The following is a 21,910-nucleotide window of genomic DNA, read 5'->3' on the forward strand; positions in this document are numbered from 1 at the left end:
TGTTTACCTTCAGTAGTATCTTCCCAGGAACCAGCACAGAGTGCCGCAATGGGCCAAACACAAGAATGTACGAAAATAAACTCAGGCTTTCATTCTGATGGACAAAGAAGTCAAGCTCCTTCTGTTAGGGTGCAGATTATTAAACACTTGCAAAAAGTTCCAAAAGGTGGCGAGATTATACATGAAAAGCTCCTTGCATGGGATCATATTACAGTTATTTAACAGAATCACAGAATTTCCGGTCTCGAGCTTGCTTAGAATAATATTTCTGATTTGAGGGACTTCTCTGGTGGTCCAGTGGCTAAAACTCCAAGCTCCCAATGCAGGTGGCCTGGGTTCAGTCTGGTCAGGGAACCAGATCCCACATGCCACAATTAAGAGTTTGCATGTTGCAATGAAGATCCCACATGCCACAACTAAATACACCCTAAATGCCACAACAAAAAGCAAAGATCCTGCGTGCTGCAACTAAGACCTGGAACAGCCCAATAAATATATATTTTTTAAAATTTCTGATTTGATTTTAGTTTGTGGAATGTCTATCTTCTGTCTTCCCCCTTTCTTCTTCCTCCTGTAATTTTAAAAACATCTTTATTGAGACATAATTAACATATCATAAAATTTATCCATCTACAGTGTACGATACAATGGTTTTACCATTCAGAATTGTACAAGTGTCATCACAATAGAAGTTTAGAGCATTTCATAATCTCTGAAAGAATCCCTGTACCCATTAGGATCATTACCCATCCTTCAGACATAGGCAACCACTAATTTACTTTCTGTCTCTATTGATTTTTATTATTGTAGCATTATGTATCAGTACCTCTTTATCTTTCACTGTTAAATAAGGGCATCCATTGTGAGTTTACCAGGCCTTCCCAGGTGAAACTAGTGGTAAAGACCCTGCCTGCCAATGCAGGAGACATAAGAGTCTGTGTTTGATACCTGGGTCGGGAAGATCCCCTGGAGGAGGGTATGACAACCCACTCCGGTATTCTTGCCTGGAGAAATCCCATGGACAGAGGAACCTGGTGGGCTACAGTCCACAGGGTTGCAAAGAGTTGGACACGACTGCAGTGACTTAGCATGCACACTTGCAGCCGGTGGACATTTGGGTTGTGTCTATTTTGAGGCTACTATTAATAATACTGCTGTAAACATTTGTGTACAAGTTTTTTTGTGTTATATAGTTTCATTTCTCTTAGGTACATACTTAAGGGTAAAACTGCTGGGTCACATGGTAATTCTGTTTACTATTTTGAGGAACTACAAACCATTTTCCAAACTGGCTGTGTCATTTTACATTTCTACAAGCAATATAGGAGAGTTCCAATTTCTCCAAATCCTTGTCAGCACTTGTATTATCTGTGTATTTATTTATTGTCTCCTAGCAGGTATGAAGTGGTATCTCATAGTGGTTTTTGATGTGCATTTCTCTAATGGTTAATGAAGTTAACCATCTTTTTATGTGCTTATTGGCCATTTGTATGGAAAACTGTCTATTTAGATCCTACCTATCTTTCAACTGAGTTGTCTTTTTATTATTTTGTTGTAAGGAAGTAACTTTGAAATCATTTTACTGGCTATTAGTCTCTGTAACAATGTGGAGAAGGAGACAGACAAGAACAAAAAAAAAATGTAAATTAGTTTTATATCAAGGAAGAAAACTATAGAATGAGACAAGATTAGAGATCCAAAGAATGTGCTAACCATCAGACAATTGTACTCATCTCCCATGCTAGTAAGGTTATATTTAAAATCTTGCATGCTAGGCTTCAACATCATGTGAACCAAGAACTTCTAGATGTCCAAGCTGGGTTTAGAAAAGGAAGAGAAACTAGAGTTCAAATTGCCAACATTTGCTGGATTATAGAGAAAGCAAGGGAATTTCAGAAAAACATTTATCTCTGTTTCATCAACTACACTAAAGCTTTTGACTGCGTGGATGATGATAAACTGTGAAAAGCTCTTAGAGAGACAGCAATACCAGACCATCCTACCTGTCTCCTGAGAAACCTGTATGCGGGTCAAGAAGCAACAGTTAGAACCCTGTATGGAACAAGTGACTGGTTCAAGATCAAGAAAGGAGTATGACAGGGCTGTCCGCAGTCACCCTGTTCATTTAACCTATACTTTAAGCACATCATGAGAAACACAGGGCTGGCTGAGTTACAAGCTGGAATCAGGATAGGTGGGAGAAACATCAACAACCTCAGATATGCAGATGATACCAATCTAATGGCAGAAAGTGAAGAGGAACTAAATAGCCTCTTGAGGAGGGTGAAGGAGGAGAGTGAAAGAGCCGGCTTAAGACTATGTATTAAAAAAACAAAACTGCTGCTGCTGCTGCTGCTGCTAAGTCACTTCAGTCGTGTCCGACTCTGTGCAACCCCATAGACGGCAGCCCACCAGGCTCCCCCGTCCACGGGATTCTCCAGGCAAGAACACTGGAGTGGGTTGCCATTTCCTTCTCCAATGCACGAAAGTGAAAAGTGAAAGTGAAGTCGCTCAGTTGTGTCCTACTCTTAGCAACCCCATGGACTGCAGCCTACCAGGCTCCTCGGTCCATGGGATTTTCCAAGCAAGAGTACTGGAGTGGGGTGCCATTGCCTTCTCCAAAAAAAAAAAAAAAAAAACTAAACTAAACTAAATCATGGCATCCAGCCCCATTACTGCATGGCAAATAGAAGGGGAAAAGGTGGAAGTAGTGACAGATTTTCTCTTCTTGGGCTCCAAAATCACTGCGGACAGTGACTTCAGCCATGAAATCAGAAGATGATTGCAGGAAAGCTATGACAAACCTAGAAATGTGTTGAAAAACAGAGACATTACTTTGCCAACAAAGGTGCGTTTGGTCAAGGCTATGGTTTTCCCAGTGGTCACGAAGAGTTGTGAGAGCTCGACCATAAAAAAGGTAATACCAAAGAATAGATGCCTTGGAACTGTGGTGCTGGAGAAGACTCCTGAAAGTCCCTTGGGCAGCAAGGAGATCAAACCAGGCAATCTTAAGGGAGATCAACCCTAAATATCCACTGGAAGGACTGATGCTGAAGCTGAAGCTCCAGTCTTTTGGTCATCTGATGTGAACAGATGACTCACTGGAAAAGTCAATTAATATTTATTGTTTGAAAACAGATCACACAGTGATATATCTGATGTTCCAAGGAAGGTTATGAGAACTATAAAGTGACAAGAAGATGGGGTTTAGAAGCAAAGAGAACTGAGTTTGAGTCCCAACCATATTATTCCAGCTGTGAGATCTGAGGAAAAAAACTTGCCATCTCTTAACCTCAGTATCTTTTCCACAGAGTAGGGCTAATAACAGGTGCATCATTGGGTTAAATAAAATAACCAGTAAGAAAATGCCTGGCACAGGTTAGCTTCTTGAAAAGTCTTAGTTTCCTTTATTTTATGCAACATTGGTTTGGAAGTCTATATAACTTCATCTACCAACGTGAAAGGTAATTTTCAGAATCTACCTATTTCTATGCCAAAATTTTCTGTGTTGGAGTTCAAGATCGAGACCAAAAGGAAGTGAAAATAACAAAGTTCAGATCTCAGTGTAACTCTCTTGCTGCCCCTTGACTCGGTTTTGTTCCGTTTGAGTCTCGCTGAGAGGCAGTCCTGCGTAGTGGTTTGGAGTGCAGGCTCCAGCCTCAGAGCACACAGGCCTGGATCCTAGCTTCACTGGGTGATTCTTTAGGCAACTTACTTACTTAACACTGCAGCACCTCAGTTTTCTCATCTTTTAAATGAGGATAATGCTAGTACTAAGTTCACAGGACTATTATGTGAACAAGTTTAGAATAATGCCTGCCACACAGGCATTCAATAGATGCTGTCTGTTATCAGCGATTGCACTTTGGGGGTTGAAAAATTTTCACTTCAGTTTTCCAAGTTACACCTAATGCTTCACGTAGAACAGCTAATCCTTATCTGACTCACCTTTAATGCTTTAATCAGCATAATATCATCAGCAGCACAACTCCCTCTTAGACAGTGATTCCATGTACTCTGGCATAGTTCTTCGTGGTACTTTATAGTTACTAACTCCTTACTCTCACAATAACCATTATTTTCTTTCTCCCATCTTACAGACACAGAAACTGAGGCACAAAGAGGCAAAGCCATTTGCCTACGGTTACATGGCGAGTAAATAGTGGAATCAGGATTTGAATCTAAGCAGAATGGCTCTAATCTCTGCACTCTTAATAATTTAGTTATATTATCCACCCAAAAGTATATTAACACAGATGCCCCCAACATGATAAAGACATAAGTTTATACCCCAAAAAGTAAAACAATTATTTTAGGGATTCATGCTCTTCTATGTCAAAATACCAGAGAGAAACGGACCCTTCAGGATGAGGACCAGCTCTTCTAATTTCTAGTTTTGTGATTTTTCACTAAGCAGCTTAAGGTCTCATCTGTAAATCAGGGAAAAGTAACTCCTGCCCTACTTCTCACATTGGGCTATTTTGGGGATAAAATTGAATAAAATCACAAACTAGTATCTTATTTGAAAAACTAGATACTAAAAAAATTAAGCTAATAATAAAAAAGACTGTTTCACAAATTGCAAAACTCTGTACAAATAGTTGGTTTTTTTTTTTTTTTTTTTTTAAGTTCCTTTGAAAAGGCTTAAAAAATAGTCTTAACAGGCTCTCACCTAGACTTCTGAAATAGATTCCAGACACTACCCTGCCTCCAGTCTCTCACAATCGGAATCTATGCTTCACAAACCATCATCTGATCGGTTGTCTAAAAACAAGCTATTTTCCCTTTAAAATATATTTTAGAGAAATCAAATATCTACTAAAGTTATTATAAACTCCTTGGCTGTGAGTCTGGGGACTATGGAGATATGGATGAAAGCAAATCATAACTGAAGAGTAGGAATAAGCACTGGAATATATGGAGACTCATGGCTTAGTCCTAATTCTGAAAACAGGTAATCTTGGAGAAGCAATTTAATAGCCCTTTGGAGTATAATTTCTCATAGGTAGCACCTAGTATATGTGTGTATCTATGTAGTTAATGAGATATTTCTTGAACACTGAGCATGAAATAATGAATACATTAATCTATAATCCATAGTGTAAGTCATAGCTCTGTGACTCTACTATTCAGATTCTATTGCCCACTGTACAAAAGCCTAGTCTTTAATCTTAACTCTACCACCCTCGCTGTTTGATTCACCTGGTGAACCTCTCCTGCTCACTTCAACCTCAGCAGTCAATCACCTTCTTATCTGTAAAGGTTCACCTTAAAGGCCAAGAGTCTAAGAAACCATCCCTAATCCCTGAACAAGATGGTTTTCCATCCTCTTTTGAACCCCTGTAACATTTTTTCTCTCTCTCTCTCCAATATATTTCTGCCTGGTCTGATCTTCCAGACAACAAATTCTATCTTCACTGATGCTCGAGGGTAAGCTGCTTAAGAGCAAGGCCTGTGTTTTTCTCCTGGTTTCTCCTGTAAAGGCCAGCAGTGATTGATGAGACATATGCTCCTACAGGAAACAAATAGTTTCCCTTTAGAGGGTTAGATCTTACTGTTTCCAACTGACTTAAACTAAGGTGAGAGGAGTCAAGACCCATAAAGATCACACGCTCTTTTCTGACAAGGCGCATCAGGCAACCACCCTAGAATGGTGCAGCAGCACAGGGATGCTCTCACCATCACATAATAGAAACAATCAAATAATGGACGAATGATGAGAAACTGCTATTAATACAGCTGACCCTTTAACTACATTGGTTTGAACCATGTGGGTCCACTTACACAGATTTCTTTTCAAGTAAATACTAAGCCACAGATCTGAAGGAACCCCAATCACAGTGGGCCTTATAACTATAAGCTATACACAGATTTTCCACTGTGCAGAAGATTGGCACCCCTAACCAACACATTTTTCAAGAGTCAATTGTACTTTATAATGAGACAATAATGGATATGTTAGGTTGAGCCTGATGAAATTTTTACCCTCGAGAACAACAATTTGATATAATTTAATTTGCTAATTTATGTATTATCTATCTCCCTTCCCCCATTTACTCATGAATAAGTCTCTACAAATGCAGGCATTTTGGTACATTTTGTTCACTTTTATATCTCCATTGCCTGGAACATAGTGGCAACTGGCAAATATATTCTGAATTAATGAATGAACTTACTAAGCACCAACTATGTGCCTATACTCTATACTTTATTGCCTATTTGTTTCCTCACCCTGATTACTCCCATTCTTCAGATGAGTAAACTGACACTTGATGAGGTCTAACTAGCCCAAGTTAAACACAATCTTAAGCAATAATTTATGCTAAGTCATTTCTATTTATGCTATAGAAGTTGTTCAAATTCAGGCTGCTGCTGCTAAGTCGCTTCAGTCGTGTCCAACTCTGTGTGACCCCATAGACGGCAGCCCACCAGGCTCCCCCATCCCTGGGATTCTCCAGGCAAGAACACTGGAGTGGGTTGCCATTTCCTTCTCCAATGCATGAAAGTGAAAAGTGAAAGTGAAGTAGCTCAGTCGTGTCCAACTCTTAGCGACCCCATGGACTGCAGCTTACCAAGCTCCTCCATCCATGGGATTTTCTAGGCAAGAGTACTGGAGTGGGGTGCCATTGCCTTCTCCTCAAATTCAGGCTATCTTTCCTCAATTGACTAGATCATGCATATTCTGTTGGAAATGGTAAAAATAAATTACAGAATACTAAAAAGAGGTCATGGGGGAAGGGAAAAATAAATACCAGTCAACAAGTTTGGGAAGGCTTTTATTCCTATTAAAATGCAGCATGAAACAATATCTAAAAATTACTCCCAGCCTTTCATGTCCTCTGCCTGTGCTGCCTTCTTGGCAACAGGGTAGATGATAGATGGCTTTTGTTTGCAGCCTACAACTGAGCCTCTGTGGGACTATCAGCCTCTCCCAACAAGCAAAGGAGTGTTCTCACTCTTTTCACCGTCTTCTCCATGGATGAAATCAGGGTCTCACACTTACAAAACCCTATTTCTTTAAAAGACGTTTCCCTAACCTACCTATGGAAAAACAATGTCCAAAAGAACAAGTTAGTAGTATTTTTAAATGAAAGAAGGAGTTTGAGTTTGAAATGTGCTGATGTTCCTCATCCCCTTTCAGTGCAAAGATGCAGTTTATTGTTTGGAAAAGGAATGGTGTAACCCTGGAACACTTTGCTCAAGAACAATGGTCCTAATCTGTTGTTCCTGATGCCTCATGTAGGATTTGTGTAAGAGTGGACCTTGATAATTTCCACTTTTGCTTAAATGTCCTTTTCCTTCCTCCTGAATCAGTTCATTTTCTAGGACATGGACCCTAAGCCAGTCTGATATATATTTTCTAAAAGTTGAAAGAAGATAAATGGATGATTTTTCAAAATCCTTCAAGTAAAATGAACAATTCTATGCTATCATAAAATCACAGTGACCCTCCCAAGTGATTAATTCTTTGAGATTCATAAGAGATTTTGAAACAGAGGTGGGGTAAAGCCCACATGTCTTTTGAGAACTTGCAATCTAACCTTGGAAGTGCCAGGCTACAAAACAGGAAGGTAGATTATGAGCAAAGGCTGGGAGTCAGGCCAAATGAGATCAGTCTCCAGGCCTAGGACAGACTAGTGACTGGCCTCTGGCAAGTTAATTAATGTCCTTAAGCAAGTCTGCGCTTCCCAGGTAAGGAACTCGCCTGCCAAGGCAGAAGAAATCGTTTAATCCTTAGTCAGGGAAGATCCTCTAGAGAAGAAAACAAAAACCAGTCCAGTATTTTTGCCAGGGAAATCTCTTGAACAGAGAAGCCTGGTGGGCTACAGTCCATAGAGTCTCAAAGAGTTGGACATGACTTAGTGATTGAACAACAACAAGGCAAGCTTTCCTCATGTGTAAAAGAAAAATATTGCCACCTACACTATGAGGATCAGAAAATAAATGTAGAACACAGCACAGCACATGGTATACAGCAAAAGCTCCATAAGTATTAAATAACAAGATCTCAATTAGGTAGGACACATAAGGAGGGAAAGTTCTCTAAAATTGACTCTCTCCTAATGCTCTAGCCCCTGGGTAAGTTTAAATAAGTCTTATTATAAACAAAGGAATACATTTAGTATCTATTTCTTTGCCTCTAGAACTAATTCAGCACCACCTTAGCCTAAAGAAACCCAATTTAAACAAGATTTAAAAGAGAGATTGCTTCTTTAGTCCCAGACAGCACAATTCAAGAAAGCAGGAGGACGCTCTGTTCCTTAGGTCATTCGCTATGTGGATGGGTCATTCACTATAAAGAATAGCTTCCGCTGTCTCAGAGATTGAGATTCAAAGAGAAGTAAACACAACAACTGATCCAAAATATAAACAATTCATCCCTAAAAGGAACATTGGATGAAATAACCAGGATTCTCACCAGTTTGGAGCTTTCACTTTCAGGAGATTGTTTAAGACCGACTTCGAGACTGGAGTCTTCCTCACCACTAACCAGTTCAGTGCCGCTCTGATCCTATGAGACATTAAAAAAAAAAGTGGCAAAGATGTCATTCTTCACTCACAGTCACCTAAACTGTACTTTATCAGAGTTGCTTGCTTTATTGTTGTAGTGGATATTGTGGATGTGGTTTCCTCTTTTCTTCCTTTCCAGGAGAAGGCCTTTCTTTTTTTTTCAGATATCTATCTGTGGCTCAGAGATATACCTAAGAGAAAGCTGATCCCTACTCTCTGCCCTGAATACTCATTGGAAGGACTGATGCTGAAGCTGAAGCTCCAATACTTTGGTCACCTGATGGGGAGAGCCAACTTACTGGAAAAGACCCTGATGCTGGGAAAGATTGAGGGTAAGAGGAAAAGGGGATGACAGAGGATGAGATAGTTGGATCACCGACTCAATGGAGATGAGTCTCTGGAAGATTGTAAAGGACAGGGAATCCTGGAGTGCTGCAGTCTATGGGGTCGCAAAGAGTCAGACATGACTGAGTGACTGAACAGTGATGACGACTCTCTGCCCCCAGAGTAGGCCTGATTGTCTTAAGGCTAATCCCAATTCTTTTGGCCAATGATTCTGCCAGGAATGGGTATGTGGTCCAGTTCTTGTCAGTGAGGCACCAAGAGAGGTTTCTTAGAGACTTCTGAAAAGGTCCTTCCTAGATCTTAAAAGAATCACAAGAAGTCCCCATGGCTCCCAAATTAACAAGAGAGCATAAAAAGCAAATAGCCACGGACAGCCATCCCATAGCCAGAAGCAAACTAGATTGAATGACAGAGCAAAGACAAAGATGGGAGAACTGGTTCTCTCATGACAAAACCAGGGCATTGCACCAGCCAGACCTGACGCTCAGCTTTATTCTTAGCAATCGTTTTAAGGAGAATACACTTATTTTGGGGCTTCCCTGGTGGCTCAGACGGTAAAGCGTCTGAGACCTGCAATGCAGGCGGGTTCAATCCCTGGGTCGGGAAGATCCCGTGGAGAAGGAAATGGCAACCCACTCCAGTAATCTTGCCTGGAAAATTCCACGGACTGAGGAGCCTGGTAGGCTACAGTCCATGGGGTCACAAAGAGTCAGAGACGACTGAGCAACTTCACAGTCACAGTCAATACACTTATTTATTGCTTCAGTCAGTCTGAATTAGCTATGCTGTCCTCTCCAGTCAAAACTTTCAGAGACATTGGCTTATCTTCTGCACAAGGCTAAACTATTTGATAAAAGCTTACATTTATCTTGTTTATCTCTAAAACTTAGGTACTGAGTACTCTGCCTAGCAGATGGAAAACATTTGATAAATACTGGGTTAGAATACAGTACTTGCTTTCTTGATGATTCTTTTCTGAAAATTCCTAAAAATATTTACTTAATGTAAATGAGACATCTGGTAATAATAAGCCATATTAAAATTCCAAGGCACATTAGGCATCTTCTCAATTGAATTATGATATATTAAATATTATAGTTATTTGCTTTGCTTTCTGTGGGCATATAGAGGAGAATAAGGATAATAAACAGACTATCTACATTATATTTATATGGATTTTTATTTTAAAACACCACCATCTGGGATTATTACAAATTCAGGTGGGACTGTTTATAGAGAAATTGTTTTGATTTTGAGACATTCAACATCATAATTTAAGAAGTACAAATTAAAGCAAAGATATGACATTCTTTCATCTATCAAATGGACAAGCAAATAGAGAACATTCAGTATTAAAAATGGTGCAGGGAAATAGGAATTTTTGCACACGACTGAAAGTGTAAATTAGCACAATCTTTTCAGAAAAGAGCCCCACACAGCATATAGATATCAGTTCAGTTCAGTCACTCAGTTGTGTCTGACTCTTTACAACTCCATGGGCTGCAGCACACCAGGCCTCCCTGTCTGTCACCAACTCCCAGAGTTTACTCAAACTCATGTCCATTGAGTCGGTGATGCCATTCAACCATCTCATCCTCTGTCATCCCTTCTCCTTCCACCTTCAATCTTTCCCAGCATCAGGGTCTTTTCAAATGAGTCAGTTCTTCGCATCATATACACATAGATGCAGGGGAAATACTTGCAAGCATATAGCACAAAATTTTTAAATTGTGTACTTCTGGGGTGTAGGATTAGGGATTGGGGAATTTTGCCTTAGTTATTTCTACACTGTTCAATTACAGAAGAATTAGTATGTATTAAAGAATTAATTGATGCTTTCAAATTGTGGTGCTAGAGAAGACTCTTGAGAGTCCCTTGGACTGCAGGAGATCAAACTGCCAATCCTAAAGGAAATCAACCCCGACTATTCATTGAAAGGACTGATGCTGAAGCTGAAGTTCCAATACTTTGGCCACCTGATGGGGTGAGCCTAATCACTGGAAAAGACCCTGATGCTGGGAAAGACTGAGCGCAAGAGAAGAAGAGGGTGACAGAGGATGAGATGGTTGGATGGCATCACGACTCAATGGACATGCGTTTGAACAAACTGTGGGAGATATTGGAGGACAGAAAAGCCTGGCATGATGAAGTTCACGGGGTCACAAAGAGTCAGACATGACTCAGTGACTGAACAACAACGAACCAATTGCCTGTTATAAAACAATAAAGGAGAGTTATGAGAAATATCCAGAAGAAAAAAAAATTCAAGAAGGTAAGTAGCATGGGCTTTAGAATTGGCCAGATCTGAACTCAAGTCTCAACTTTGCCATGAGAATTATAAGATTATCTGCAAGTTACTTTCTAAATCTGAGTAGAGTACACTCATGAACAACGTGAGGATTAGAAACACAGATCCTTCCCACAGTTGAAATTTCGTGTATAATTTATAGTTTTCCCCCTGTATCTGTGGTCCTTTGGCATCCAATCACAAATTGGGTAATCCAGCAGTATTTAATACCGGAAAAATCTACGTAAGTGGACCCACAAAGTTCAAACCATGTTGTTCAAGTGTCAACTATACTTTTTTTTAAAGTATAGATTAAAATATCAAGTTAAAAATACTATCCCATCAGGTTGTCTTAAAGAGTAATGCACTAACTTCTAAAATGTCTATTAGCACAACACTAGTTGCTGCACTCAATATGCCAGCAATCTGGAAAACTCAGCAGTGGCCACAGGACTGGAAAAGGTCAGTTTTCATTCCAATCCCAAAGAAAGGTGATGCCAAAGAATGCTCAAACTACCGCACAATTGCACTCATCTCACACGCTAGTAAAGTAATGCTCAAAATTCTGCAAGCCAGGCTTCAGCAATACATGAACCGTGAACTTCCAGATGTTCAAGCTGGTTTTAGAAAAGGCAGAGGAACCAGAGATCAAATTGCCAACATTCGCTGGATCATGGGAAAAGCAAGAGAGTTCCAGAAAAACATCTATTTCTGTTTTATTGACTATGCCAAAGCCTTTGACTGTGTGGATTACAATAAACTGTGGAAAATTCTGAAAGAGATGGGGACACCAGACCATCTGGCCTGTCTCTTGAGAAACCTATATGCAGGTCAGGAAACAACAGTTAGAACTGGACATGGAACAACAGACTGGTTCCAAATAGGAAAAGGAGTACGTCAAGGCTGTATATTGCTGCTGCTACTGCTAATTCACTTCAGTTGTGTCTGACTCTGTGCGACCCCATAGTCGTAACCCTGCTTATTTAACTTATATGCAGAAGACATCATGAGAAACGCTGGGCTGGAAGAAATACAAGCTGGAATCAGGATTGCCGGGAGAAATATCAATAACCTCAGATATGCAGATGACACCACTCTTATGGCAGAAAGTGAAGAGGAACTAAAAAGCCTCTTGATGAAAGTGAAGGAGGAGAGTGAAAAAGTTGGCTTAAAGCTCAATATTCAGAAAACTAAGATCATGGCATCTGGTCCCATCACTTCATGGCAAATAGATAGGGAAACAGTGTCAGACTTTATTTTTGGGGGCTCCAAAATCACTGCAGATGGTGATTGCAGCCATGAAATTACTGCTTACTGCTTGGAAGGAAAGTTATGACCAACCTAGATAGCATATTGAAAAGCAGAGACATTACTTTGCCAACAAAGCTCCATCTAGTCAAGGCTATGGTTTTTCCAGTAGTCATGTATGGGTGTGAGAGTTGGACGGTGAAGAAAGCTGAGTGCCAAAGAATTGATGCTTTTGAACTGTGGTGTTGGAGAAGACTCTTGAGAGTCCCTTGGACTGCAAGGAAATCCAATCAGTCCATCCTAAAGGAGATCAGTCCTGGGTATTCTTTGGAAGGACAGATGTTGAAGCTGAAACTCCAATACTTTGGCCATCTCACGCGAAGAGTTGACTTATTGGAAAAGACTCTGATGCTGGGAGGGATTGGGGGCTGGAGGAGAAGGGGACAACAGAGGATGAGATGGATGGATAGCATCACCAACTCAATGGACATGAATTTGGGTAGACTTCGGGAGTTGGCGATGGACAGGGAGGCCTGGCATGCTGCGATTCATGGGGTCGCAAAGAGTCGGACACGACTGAGTGACTGAACTAAACTGACTTAAGTGCTATTAATTTTTATTTTTAGCTTTTTGTTGAGACAGGCTTTGTTTATGACCTGTTTCATGTAGTTATAAAAAGGCTAAATAAATGAGTACCACTGTGATGCCAATTCACAAATAAGAAAAAGTGATACATTTAAAATAATCTGTTAAAGAACCCTAGCCAGTAAGAGTCAGACCCAGGATTCACAGCTAGGTAAGACTACCACCAAAGGCCATATTGTTGGTAACTATGCCTCAGGTCCTAAGTAAATCAAATGATGCTCCTGTTTCTTATTCTTTCTTTTCATTTATGAGTGTTGATAACTAATCTTATGAAAGACAGGATTTGCAACCTTAAAAAATATCACTGTCATTAGATTATCAAAAAGTATTTTAGAGTTTGCTACCCAGAAATTTTCATTAGATAGAACATCTCTCTATGAATTTTGCATAATCAAGAAATTACCATATAATACAAACATGTCAAAGTTAAGAAACAAAGCTTGAAAATATATAGCTTTTCAGTGTTTTAGATAGTGGGTAAGTTCTAGAGACAGAAAAAAATAGATACTTTTAAAAGGAAGAAAAACCTTTAATGCCCTGGTTACTTAGTATCTGGTTCTGTAAGCTGTAGGAAGCCCTGTAGAGGCCCTGGAGAGGCTATGCTATCCAAGTGGAGGATGTAATGGAAACAATGCTTGTAACTGTAGCATTGGATTGTAAGACAAACCCACAGGTGGCTTCTCAAGTAACCCTGCAAATGGTCACCTCCTCTGTCCCAGATGAGAGATTTTTTACCAAGATCGTGGTTAGCTGATGCCATTCATCTAATTACATATATGTCTCCTTAGGAAAAGGAAAGTATTATTTAGAGAATCAGAGAAATCTTTACATTTCTTTCAGCATGAAAATATAAGAAATGAAATTTTCTTGGTCTTTATAAAATGAATACTAAAGAGGGAAAGAAAACAGCAGTTTGATGCTTTAACTTTGAAAATTCAAGAAAATACGGGCAAGACAGATGGTCTATATATCCTTTAAGATTTGAATAAAAACAAAAAAAGAATACCCTTTATATCTAACATCCACAGAATTTATCATACAATGCCATGTCTCAAATGCACCTTACTCCATAAATCCTTTGCTTATTCTTGCTGAAGGATGTCTCTTCTTCCCCTAAGCTTACCTACCAGTTTACATGAACCTCTTATGTCACTTCCATCATCTCATTTGTATCCTAATTACGTATGTAAAGAATTGATCTCCCCAATAAGACGGGAAAATGCTTGAATCCAACATCTGTGCCTCATTCATTTCCTGAGTCTAATTCATTTCTATATTCATCCTAGGTTCTGTCTCATTTCAAAGTTGATGCTCTTTATAACTGTACCTTGAGTCTCTTCTAAAACATTTCTTCTGTTTTTAGTTACTGGTTTAGTCTGAGATAGCTCCATAAAGGAGGATTTGAAGTCAAAATCTAGATGGAGAGAAGAGACAGGTAAAAAGGAAGTTGGAGTCGAAAGAGGTTAGCAAATAAAGTATTTACTTTTCTAGGAGAGCGTTACATAAGAGTTTTCATGCTTAAATGAAGCACAGAGCAAAACAATGAGGGTTCTGTTCTGAGAACAGAATGGCTCATATGTATAAATTACCCTGCTGACTAGGAGCTTAAAAAACAGGAGTCAGTCAGGTAGAAAGGGGAAAACAGGTCAGTAGGCATGATTTCCAAAGCACAATCGCATCACGGTGGTTGAAGACCATCTGGCTGATGGATAGCAGCCCATTAACACTCAAGATGATCCAGCTATTCTGGATGGCTGGGTGTTCCCTTCCCCTGTTGCTGATCTTCAGACCACCTGTCCAAAGCTGCCCGTTCAGCGAAGGCTGCTCAAAGAGAATAACCTTTTCCTGTGAAGACTACGGTCAGAAGATTCCATAGTGAATTATGCTTTATAGATAAATGAGAGGAAAGGGCAAGGCTCATGGTTCATACATTTAACATAGACTTTACCACCTCCCCCACCCCCCCCACTCCAGAGTCACCAAAAAAGGACTGATAAGAAATGCTATTCAATCTCTACTGAGAAGTCTCTTCCAAACCCTCTGAAAGCTTTAAACTTCCTCCACTGGGTTCCTCCAAGATCTTCTACATAAAGTGATGATAGATGTTATATTTTTTGTACTACTTTTTTCATACCCACTAAATGTCTATAGTTTTCGCCCTCTAGACACTGAGAACCGTGACAGTAGGAATTTATATTTTATTCAAGAGTAGGCTATCAATGAAAGTTAAATTAGTTAAGGATATTACTGTGGATTAGAAAAACACTTCTGGGCAGATAAAAGTGACATAGTGTTTCTTTCCTCCTCTCCTTATTTAACACGACAAAGGATCATATCAGTATATACAACTGTTTTCCTTTTAAGATTTTACTAACCAAAATTAATAATAAAAAACCCCAGCAACTATACCTCTCTGATATAAATAAAAACTCTTTTTTCCCCAAAATAAAACTTAAGTTGGTTTAAATTTTGTCATCCCCATATTTCATAAATCCAATACTCCCTTCAAAAAACCCACAAAATGATTTATTAGTTTCATTGCCAACCACCTAAGTTCACCAATATTTCTGCAAAGTCATGTTTGCTTGATGTGACAAATTAAATTTTTTTCTCCTATTCCCAATTGTGACCATATTTTCAAGGCTATTCAGAATTCCAGAAAGGCAATACACAATAAAAGTTTAAATGGAAATTATGCTAATAGGATTCCCTGGGTAATCAACCTCTCCATTCTTTATGAAGTCTGTTCCATCTCACTTGGTATTCAAAAAAGCACAACTTCTGAAACAAAAAGAAAATGAAGGTTCTTTCTTCTATAAAGATATTCTAAAAGATTCTGCCTGCCTTATGGAGGAATGGAATAAACATCTTGACTCTCAAGTACACACGAGTCCTCATAACTCTTAGGAGACACTATAGCAGTAACTTCCTAATTGGGTTTTTAATGTCAAGACACTTTTGACTTTGCTATTAGACTAAGCTACCTGGAGTAGAGCCCTGATCAGACTATTTCATTATTCAAAACACCTTCAACAGCTCCAAATACCTAATGCATAACATCCAGTCCTTCTGAGATTTAAATTCAAGCCTCTTTCATTTGACCTCAATTTATTTTTTCAATTCCATCCTCTATTACTCCCTTTCATATACCTATTGTATTCTTCTCCCTTTTCCACACCCTGATTTTTCTTATTTCTGGGCTTTTGTTTAGGCTGTTCCTACATTCTTATCTAACCATATTCATATTTTAAAATTCAATATATCTGTTCTCCTACCAGGAGAACATCTTCTGGTATTCATCTGTGAACTCCTCCTAAAACTTTATCTCTTAGGACACCTTATTTTAGTAATATACATGTGTTATTTACCATGTTAGACTGCAAGTTCTTTGAGTCTAGAGACTTGTGCAATTAATTCTTTTATGTTCTACAAAGTAGGTATTTGGCAAGTAATGGCAGAACGAATTGAATCAGTAAGAAGTAAGTATGCAACACTAATATGAAGCATCAAGGATACAGTAGAAAAGCCATTCACTTATTCTACAAATATTTATTAAGCAAGTACTACATGTTAAGCACTGAGGATTCAGTGATCAGGAAGACAATAAGCCTGGCCCTAAAAAAGAATACAATTTAGTGAGGTGTTTACAGTCCTACATTATTATAATAAAACATGGTGATAACAAGGGAAGGAAAAGTGACAGAATCCTAATTGATAAACCCATTTGGAAATGGATCCCTCTTTTTCTATACACGCAAGTGATGTCACATAAAGAAAAAGGGGAAATTTTTACTTTTTAAATGAATCATGAGTATTACTTAACTATGAAGGGAGTAAAGATTCCCAACAGTGAATGGAATTGTTTCCTTCATTTCTCTTTCTGTTTTCTCATTATTAGTGTATAGGAATGCAAGGGATTTCTTGGGAATATATCTACCTAAAGAAACTAAAGACCTATACATAGAAAACTATAAAACACTGGTGAAAGAAATCAAAGAGGACACTAATAGATGGAGAAATATACCATGTTCATGGATTGGAAGAATCAATATAGTGAAAATGAGTATACTACCCAAAGCAATTTATAGATTCAATGCAATCCCTATCAAGCTACCAACGGTATTCTTCACAGAGCTAGAACAAATAATTTCACAATTTGTATGGAAATACAAAAAACCTTGAATAGCCAAAGCTATCTTGAGAAAGAAGAATGGAACTGGAGGAATCAACCTACCTGACTTCAGGCTCTACTACGAAGCCACAGTCATCAAGACAGTATGGTACTGGCACAAAGACAGAAATATAGATCCGTGGAACAAAATAGAAAGCCCAGAGATAAATCCATGCACATATGGACACCTTATCTTTGACAAAGGAGGCAAGAATATTCAATGGATTAAAGACAATCTCTTTAACAAGTGGTGCTGGGAAATCTGGTCAACCACTTGTAAAAGAATGAAACTAGAACACTTTCTAACACCATACACAAAAATAAACTCAAAATGGATTAAAGATCTCAACGTAAGACCAGAAACTATAAAACTCCTAGAGGAGAACATAGGCAAAACACTCTCTGACATACACCACAGCAGGATCCTCTATGACCCACCTCCCAGAATATTGGAAATAAAAGCAAAAATAAACAAATGGGACCTAATTAAACTTAAAAGCTTCTGCACATCAAAGGAAACTATTAGCAAGGTGAAAAGGCAGCCTTCAGAATGGGAGAAAATAATAGCAAATGAAGCAACTGACAAACAACTAATCTCAAAAATATACAAGCAACTCCTACAGCTCAACTCCAGAAAAATAAATGACCCAATCAAAAAATGGGCCAAAGAACTAAATAGACATTTCTCCAAAGAAGACATACAGATGGCTAACAAACACATGAAAAGATGCTCAACATCACTCATTATCAGAGAAATGCAAATTAAAACCACTATGAGGTACCATTTCACACCAGTCAGAATGGCCGCGATCCAAAAGTATACAAGCAATAAATGCTGGAGAGGGTGTGGAGAAAAGGGAACCCTCTTACACTGTTGGTGGGAATGCAAACTAGTACAGCCACTATGGAGAACAGTGTGGAGATTCCTTAAAAAACTGGAAATAGAACTGCCTTATGATCCAGCAATCCCATTGCTGGGCATACACACCGAGGAAACCAGAATTGAAAGAGACACGTGTACCCCAATGTTCATCGCAGCACTGTTTATAATAGCCAGGTCATGGAAGCAACCTAGATGTCCATCAGCAGATGAATGGATAAGAAAGCTGTGGTACATATACACGATGGAGTATTACTCAGCCATTAAAAAGAATACATTTGAATCAGTTCTAATGAGGTGGATGAAACTGGAGCCTATTATACAGAGTGAAGTAAGCCAGAAAGAAAAACACCAATACAGTACACTAATGCATATATATGGAATTTAGAAAGATGCTAACAATAACCCTGTGTACGAGACAGCAAAAGAGACACTGATGTATAGAACAGTCTTATGGACTCTGTGGGAGAGGGAGAAGGTGGGAAGATTTGGGAGAATGGCATTGAAACATGTATAATATCATGTATGAAAGGAGTCGCCAGTCCAGGTTTGATGCACGATACTGGATGCTTGGGGCTGGTGCACTGGGACGACCCAGAGGGATGGTATGGGGAGGGAGGAGGGAGGAGGGTTCAGGATGGGGAACACATGTATACCTGTGGCGGATTCATTTTGATATTTGGCAAAACTAATACAATTTGTAAAGTTTAAAAATAAAATTAAAAAAAAAAAAAAAAAGATTCCCAACAGGAACAGTGTGGGATGAAGTTGGTCATAAGAATAGTATCTCATGTTTTTGAGCACTTGTATTTCAGGTGCTCTGTTTATTAATCTATGTACATTATTGTATTCATTTTAAGTCATAGAAAACTTGGAAGAGGATTCAAAAAAGCGATTCTCCAAGGACTTATGAATTAATAAGGTCAATGAATGAATAAGGGTTATTAATTAATAAATAGGAAGCGGGAATGCAACCTAGGTAGAAACAACAGGAACAAAAGCATAAGGAGGGAAAATTCAACACATGTATATGTGGAGTGCCCGGCAGGGGCACTCACACTAGTGAGAAAAGAAGGGTGATTAGTGGAGGCAAGTATAAAGCCTTAATTCTAACCTTGAAACAAAGAATTTGAAATACAGCTCTGATAAGCAAGAAATGGGTATTAAAAATATTTGACCAAGAAGACAAATGCAAGAAGAAAAGAAATCCTACATTAAATGTAACTGCTGAAAACCAAGGATGCCGGAGGCTGAGAGTCCTGCTAGAGACCTGTGCAATACAAGTACAGCCACAACTCTGGTGAGTTCTTAGTGTGTGCCAAAAACAATGCTAAAAGTTTTATAAACATTATTCAGCTCTTCTAATCTAGAAAATTATTACTATCAAAGGCCTTTTAAAAGCAAAGAAACACAAGCTTATTGAGCTTAAGGTTCAAGTTCATTCTGCTAGTGAATGTCAAAGCAACGATTAGGGTTCAAATCTATCAACTTTCAAGTTTATGTTCTTAATCACTTCTGTAAGTGTCCCAGCAATATTATAACTGCCACAAGTAGAGCAGCAGAAATGCTAATAATCCCTTACATATGTATAGAGCTGTGTGGATTATAAAATACTTTTACCTACATTTAGTACTCAATCCTCATAGCTACCTGTTGACACAGGCAGGGAAGGCTATTAATCTGCTTCACAGAAAAAGGCAGACTTTGAGAGGTTAAGTATCTTCATGGAGGTCAGAAGCCCAGCAGATGATTGGTAGAGCTGAAACAAGAACTCATGTTTTTTTATTCAGTATTCAACCAGGACTCTTGTTCTCTCTGCTAGCACACAACCGCAGGAAGCGATTTTGTTCTCTGCTATAGTTTTGGTGTCTAGAACAGTCCTTGAGACATAATAAGAGCTCAATAAATATTTGTTCAATAAAAGAACAAATATGAGGTCCCATTAGTGTTTAATAAAAGTGCTATTCAATTATGTGGAATTATGATGTCAGGTTCAAATTCAGAATCATATGGCTGTACTTCATCTCTTTGGTTAAATGGGCTGGTTCTCTCAACAATACATCAGATATGAATTATGCTTAAGTACTTATTGGAAACAGCTGCAAAGGCAAATGGTACCGTGAGGGGGTACACAAGTGAATGGAAGGGATAAGGAAGTGTTATAGACCAGAGCAGTCCTACATAGTACCTCAGATACCACCTGCAGGGTGGGTGTCACTCAGAATTTGGTGACAGTTATCAGAAACCAAAAGTCCAGAAAGAAACTGAACTTTAATAAAGTTAAATAAATAAATATTTATAAATAAATATAATAAAGAAACAACTCTCTTTATTATATAATTCATTGTGAAAATGCGACAAGTATCACACAGCATATTCTTTTAGAGAAAAGAATTATTATTTATTAACAATTTAAATGTCTAATATGATTTATTTTGGAAAATTAAATGCAAATAGTGGAATATTCAAATTTAAGAATTGTGATAAGGATCTTGAAATTTAATACTGGTATTATTTATATTTTATACATATTTTTGGTCTTTATTCAAAAATAAAACCAATATTTAAAATTTTCAGAATACAAGTTATTTTTCTGACTTATTATTGATTCTGCTATGTATAAATAAAAGTAAAAAAATTTTTTAAACAGGTAATTGAATAATGAAAATAATTTCTGTGGTTGGCACAATTTAAAAAAGGAAAATAGTAGCTAATATTGAATAATGTGTTTAAATATTAGAATAAATAGTTCACCTTTATTTAGTGTTTACTTTGTGCCATGAGCTGTACTAAATGCTTTATATACATTACTTCCTTTACTCTCTGCAAATCTATGAAGGTTTGGTGGTAACACTCCCAGGGACAGATGAGAAAACTAATGCTGAATAACAGCTGCCTCTGGGCATATGGGTATGCTACATAGCCTCTCTAGACCCCAGTTTCTTCTTCTATAAAGTGGAAATAATAATACTGTCTCTCAGAGGTATGAATGTAAACAGGACTTGGGACAATGCATTCAAGATAGTGTTTAACACAGTAGGTACTGTGTTCAATCATGCTCTTCTAAGTGGCTGCCCTGTCAACAGGAAGGCAGCAGAAACCATTTGGCTGGGAACAAACTAGAGAAAATACACAGCTAATATTAGAAGTCATTGCTGACAGAAAGAAAACAAAAGAAACCAGAGACCCCAGAAATGGTCCTTTCAAATTAAATGTTGACACCAACACTATATCTTTACTCATTCTGAAATATAGGAGCTGGATCTCATAGTAGCTTTACAATCTGATAACAGACCAGTCTCCTTGATCATTGTACTGAGAAAAAGTATGGGCGATAAATGAAAAATTCAGTTCCAAGGGGATGCTATTTTGATGGGAAAATTTGTAACTAACAATATTATAGGAAAAATTATTCTAAAGTATTAACCTCCTCCCATCTAAAAAAAGGACTTGGATGACATTCTGTAAACACAAATGAATTAGGAACTAAGTACTAACATTTATTGAGTAGCTACCATGGGTCGGGAAGATTTGTTGGAGAAGGGATAGGCTACCCACTCCAATATTCTTGGTCTTCCCTTGTGGCTTAGCTGGTAAAGAATCTGCCTGCAATGTGGGAGACCTAGATTTGATCCCTGGGTTAGGAAGATCTCCTGGAGAAGGGAAAGGCTACCTACTCCAGTATTCTGGCCTGGAGAATTCCACGGACTGTATAGTCCATGGGGTCGCAAAGAGTTGGACACGACTCAGCCACTTTCACTTCACTTCACCATGTACCTGGCACAAGATACCTACAGATAGATATAGATATCGTCTCCTCACT

At 38.5% G+C, this 21,910-nt stretch overlaps 1 protein-coding gene across 4 annotated transcripts in view; it reads right to left on the reverse strand.

Annotated features, from left to right (window-relative positions):
- The window catches only part of PATJ (PATJ, crumbs cell polarity complex component), a 385,743-nt gene that overhangs the window by 98,311 nt on the left and 265,522 nt on the right, over window positions 1-21,910 (reverse strand). For 3 of the 4 annotated variants that reach the window (XM_027537067.1, XM_027537065.1, XM_027537064.1), the window contains exon 31: window positions 8,420-8,512. The exons of the other annotated variant lie outside the window; for it this stretch is intronic. In XM_027537067.1, coding sequence (XP_027392868.1) covers window positions 8,420-8,512 — 93 coding nt within the window. The remainder of the gene's footprint in view (window positions 1-8,419; window positions 8,513-21,910) is intronic. 4 annotated transcript variants of the gene reach the window in all.

This window comes from Bos indicus x Bos taurus, chromosome 3, assembly GCF_003369695.1.
Source record: "Bos indicus x Bos taurus breed Angus x Brahman F1 hybrid chromosome 3, Bos_hybrid_MaternalHap_v2.0, whole genome shotgun sequence".
In the NCBI taxonomy this organism is placed as follows: domain Eukaryota; kingdom Metazoa; phylum Chordata; class Mammalia; order Artiodactyla; family Bovidae; genus Bos; species Bos indicus x Bos taurus.